The sequence below is a fragment of the Camelina sativa genome, chromosome 19 (genome assembly GCF_000633955.1).
Source record: "Camelina sativa cultivar DH55 chromosome 19, Cs, whole genome shotgun sequence".
In the NCBI taxonomy this organism is placed as follows: domain Eukaryota; kingdom Viridiplantae; phylum Streptophyta; class Magnoliopsida; order Brassicales; family Brassicaceae; genus Camelina; species Camelina sativa.
The window spans coordinates 23,158,391-23,163,682 of record NC_025703.1 but is presented as its reverse complement, the minus strand read 5'-3'; the positions used below and the strand labels follow the sequence as shown (position 1 = coordinate 23,163,682).

The window sequence follows — 5,292 nt, the reverse complement described above, 5'->3', positions numbered from 1 at the left end:
AAAAAAAAAAAAAAAAAAAAAAAGAGAGCATAACAATGAACATAACTATAAACTCCATATAGTTTTTTGTTTGTATCTCAATACCTTTCGACTTAGTTCCTCTCTTGTCACGAATCCTTGTACAGTCCCATCTTCAGTTTCAACTCTTACTCCTACATTTATCTCCTCCACAACCATCTTTGCATTGAGCGGTTGCTCCGCCATCATCGGCCAAGCCAGCAAAGGGACCCCAGCGCATATGCTCTCTTGCGCTGAGTTCCAACCGCAATGGCTCAAAAATCCTTTAACACTTTCATGTGATAATATCTCCCATTGGTCCACCCAATCTCTCACTATTATCCCACTCTCCCTTATTCTATCTTTGAATCCTTGTCCAAGAATCTCTTCCACGTCTTTTCTTGTGACCCACAGAAAGTTGACCTGAAACGAATCAAAATACGACATGAAACGAAACACTGATTATTATTATTGACTCAACATGTGTGCATTTACAACCGTACCTTACAATAATGCCAAACTTGTAACAGTTTGGCATTCAAGACCATGGATTTAGGTCGACGAAAAACGTAACGGTAGAATCAAAACACCTCATTAGATTTTACTTTATTTTCGTCAATAGAACACCTCACCAGATAAAACACCTTTCATCCGAAAATATGTATTTATTAACTTAATACCAATGTTGTAGTCACACTATAAATTAAAGTCATGAAACTAGGCTGACAACAACAACACAAAATATATAAAAGTCTGGATTACTCATGGCCGGTCATGATGACAGTGGACACTGTAGTGTAGGGTGAAGTAATTGACATGGCTCCCCAATTATATATCACTATTAGTTTTTATATATACTAAAATATGGATATTTTATATATAATTATAATATAACGACAGAGGATTACAAAATGATAGAGAAACTAAAAAAATTTGACTAAAAAAAAGATAGGGAAAACAAATTTTTAAAAATGATATTGAAAATGTTAAGTTCTGGTTGATAAAAATAAAGAAAGGCTTAATACAACTGCATTTCTTATTTTTCTCCGCTATTACTTTTAATTTTATACCACTTTTTTAGAATCTCGACCCCTATTTATCGTGGCCGACCTTAATTGTGTCTATTTAAACTAAAGAATAACACCTAGTTAATGTGTGAAAACCTCCTTTGGAAGGGTTAAATCAAAAGCTTTTATATAGATGTAACGGTTCAAGGCAACATTAATGTACCTTGGAATCTTCCAAGCCTAAAGCAAGTTCCTTGAGCTGCTCGTTTGATATCTCTGCCTGTGTTCCAAACGCCACGTACAACACTGGACGTTCTTCTTCTTCTTTCCGATCCAACCAATGAATCCAAGCCGGCTTAGCACTTCCCGATTTAGGAGGATCTGTCAAACATAGTGGGCCGACACACCACGACCTTGGTCTATCAGAGTTGTTGTTGTTCTCATGATCAACAAATGCTGACTCGAGCTCGTAGAAGCTATTGACTAAACACCCATGGCTTGTAGTTGTGGTGTTTGAACTCACTTGGTCCATTAAAAGTTCGTGAGCTGGACCTGATTGTTTCGGATCGGTAAGGACATGGTCGATATCACACTTCTTAACCTGGATCCATGGAAAGTCCGGTACAGTGACTGGTTCGGTATCAGATTTGATTTCCGGTATGGTAAAGAGTTTGTAATGTAAAGTAGAGTTGAGGACGGCAAATGCGTAAGCGTTAGTGCCGTAAAAGACCAATCTAGGAATCTTGAACTTAGCCGCAGATTCTGATGTCCACCAGAGGAATCCATCGGTGACCATGAACGAAACTTGTGGAAGACTCTTGAGTGTTTCTTCGAAGAATGGTTGGAGAAGCTTCGTGGCGCGTGTGAAGGGCACGTAGAGTGACATGGAAGGGAGCTTCTCCGTGTTCTCGACGCCGGGAGGGATCCCTGAGATGTTTTCCGGGAAAGGGAGAGAGGTGACATTGATCTCCGGTGTGTCGGAGAGGAACTCTGAGATGAATGGTTGGTTCTTGGCAGTGGTGAAGACGGTGACGGAGATGGTTTGTTCGTTGCGGTGGTGACGGAGGAGGAGACGACCGAACTGGAGGAGAGGGATGGTGTGGCCTTTTGACATGTAAGGGAAGAGAATCACGTGATGATTTGTTGAAACTGCCATGTTATTTTTGGAAAACTACAACTTTTTTTTTTGTTTGTGTCGTACTACTATATATGTGTTTGGATCGCAAGCGTCTTATATATATATTGGATTAAGACCCGCGGTGTACCGCGGTACAAAATTATTTATAACTAAAACATTTAAATTATAAGTTGTATTTATTGGTTAAATATGTTATAATTATATAATATTTAATATTGCAATATAATTTTTTATATATAATATTTATTAATCAGTTTAATTAGATATAACTATTCTCGGATACCGATAGTGTTAACAAAATAATGAAATGATGTTTTACCCGTTTAACACCAAATCAATGATATTTTAAATTTATATAAATATCGACAACCCCGTCCCGCTATATAACTCTGTCCCGAGATATTTTAACTCGCACTATATAATCTTAATTTTTAATGTTTATTATTTTTTATTATAAATATTAGATTGAGTTGGTATGTTATTTATTAAGGTTGTAACCATTTGCATTTTATAAGATTGGCGCTTCTTATAAAGTTTAAATATTTATAATACTTAGAATTCTTAAAACGTTTGAGTATTTCTCATATTTGAAATTTCGTAAAAGTTTAAATATATTATTAATATTTTAAATGTCTTCTAACTTTTTTTTATAAAGTTTAAATATTTATAATATTTGAAACTTCATAAACGTTTAAATATTATTAATATTTTTAACATTTTATAAAGTTAACTTTCAAAAAAAATATAAATATTTATAATATTTATACTTTTATATAATATAAATATTTATAATATTTAACTTTTAAAAGTTTTAAATATTTATAATATTTAACTTCTTAAAAATCTTTAAAATAAAGAACCGGAATAAACCAAATAAAAGTTTTTAAGTTTGAATGTCTGATAAATCAAGCTTTCTACTCATTTGTATTATGAATCATTTTGGTCTCTTTTATAGTATGACTCTGAACTATTGCCCAATTTTTTTAGGCGATGTGGGATATTATACCCGAATTTTTTTATTCATCTATTGAGTAATATATGTCCGTTTCTAAATATTTGTATTACATCATATGCAGGAAAAATCAAAATTTTTATTAACTAAATGTATTATAGAATAATTCCAAATAATTTAAATAAAAATTCAAATAAAAATGAAAGGGAATCATATATATTTATGTTTGAATGAGGTATAAATATTTTTTTATTTTTTTAAATCTTACCTATAATTAATTTTAAATTTTTTGGTAACTAATATTAAAGTCAATACATTAAATGTAAAAACTTTTTAAAAAGTATTTTTGAGCAAAGCTGCAAAAATACTAGTATAGATAGGGAAGTAATATTGATTACATAACATATCACTAGATTTGGTGTATGAAATAACTATTTGTCTATGTCACAAGTCTCATTTGCGCACCTCTTTTGCATGCAAAAATCAGAGCTCGCCATAATTAGTTTGGCAACCAAAAATGACTAATTATGCAAACACGTCTTAAAAGCTTCTAAATGTGATAGTCTGCGCCATATAACTAAAAATTAAAAATGATAATTTACCAAGTGTGTAGTCAGTGTAGTAACTACTATAGTGGTGAAAACAAATCGGTATTCCTCTAAAGAATGTTGAATTTTTTGGCTAGAAAAGCCGTCAGGGAATGTTGAATTTTTTGGCTAGAAAAGCCGTCATCTCAACGGGGTATATTAGAAATTATCTAACATCTAAATTTGGACAAAGATATCAGTGAGATAGACCAATCTATTCAGGTTTTGAATTAGAAATCCATAACTTAATATGGTATAAGAGCCCGATCTACATATTGTCCATACCAATCCATCATCCATTTAAACCCAAATTAATTCACCGGCCGAAAATAACGAGATATATGATTAGAAGAGTACGTCATCATCTCGATAAAGCGTATTAAAGATAAAAATATCATACATCGAAAAATGGACAAGTATTCTAACTAGTATATAAGAAATATGAGTTCATACACCAATTGGTTTTGAATGCGAAGCTCATAATCTAATACGTTATAGAGAAAGTGGTCCACCAATAGAGCACCCTAAACAATGATTGAAAGGGTCAAACAAATTATTTTGAAATTTTGTTTTTATCATTGACATAACTATATAATTTTTTTAATATATACCTTTCTATTATCATTTTTTGTGAAATAACTAATATTAAAAAAATCAAAACAAATTGTTGAAAAAAAATTGAAAACCAAAAACTATTATAATCTTTTCACAATCTTTTACTATTTCTATTAGGGCCGTCCAAAGATTGTTTCTGCCCGGTACCACATGCACGTTGGTTACAACTCTTCCAGAATTAACCGATTCTCATTTTGCTCATTTTGAAGTTATGCACATAATGGCATGAGACTAGTTTAGCTTAATTGGTTAAGTTAACCATCATCAAAATCATCAAATGAAAAGTCAATTATAGCCATCACCGATAATCTTTTCAACCAAAGCAAGGACTTACACATAATATATATTTGGTTTTACAGTATACTAGTATACGAACAAGTCTAAAGCCGGCTTAGTTATCCAGTCTTCAAATCACTTATCTATTCATTAATCATTAGTACCGTTCGACTCTCTACTCTTACATAACTCTTGAAGGATCAAATCTAAGTTCTTCCAAGACGAACCAGTCCCTTCGACCAAAGCTGCTTTTGCCATTTTTGAATATTCTTTTACATTCTTTCTTGCGATTTTTCCCGTTTCTCCTTCCATTAGTTCTTTAATCTGTGAAATAAAAAGAGACATTAAAAAAAAAAGTCTATATAACCGTGAACATATAAACTCAATAATGTTTTATTGTATTTGTAATACCTTTTGAGTTAGTTCCTCTCTTGTCACGAATCCTTCTAGACTTCCATCTTTGGTTTCAACTCTTACTCCGACCTTTATCTCCTCCACAACCATCTTCGCGTTGAGTGGTTGCTCGGCCATCATCGGCCAAGCCAGCAACGGGACCCCAACGCATATGCTCTCTTGCGCTGAGTTCCATCCACAATGGCTCAAAAATCCATTGACACTTTCATGTGATAATATCTCCCACTGGTCTACCCAATCTCTCACTATCATCCCACTCTCTCTTATCCTATTTTTGAATCCTTCTCCAAGAATCTCTTCCACGTC

General features: G+C 33.0%; 2 protein-coding genes across 2 annotated transcripts in view; both read right to left on the bottom strand.

Annotated features, from left to right (window-relative positions):
• Nucleotides 1-2,237, bottom strand: part of LOC109124889 (UDP-glycosyltransferase 90A1-like) — a 2,865-nt gene extending 628 nt beyond the window's left edge. Inside the window, exons 1-2 of the mRNA XM_010490985.2 lie at nucleotides 1,228-2,237; nucleotides 85-420 (exon numbers count right to left, since the gene is read on the bottom strand). Coding sequence (XP_010489287.1) covers nucleotides 85-420; nucleotides 1,228-2,160 — 1,269 coding nt within the window. The 5' untranslated portion in view covers nucleotides 2,161-2,237. The remainder of the gene's footprint in view (nucleotides 1-84; nucleotides 421-1,227) is intronic.
• Nucleotides 4,737-5,292, bottom strand: part of LOC104766992 (UDP-glycosyltransferase 90A1-like) — a gene marked incomplete at both ends in the record, with an annotated part of 3,014 nt that continues 2,458 nt past the window's right edge. Inside the window, 2 exon segments of the mRNA XM_010490989.2 lie at nucleotides 4,737-4,896; nucleotides 4,984-5,292. The exon segment at nucleotides 4,984-5,292 is cut by the window's right edge and continues 1 nt beyond it. Of these exon segments, the coding sequence (XP_010489291.2) occupies nucleotides 4,737-4,896; nucleotides 4,984-5,292 (469 nt within the window).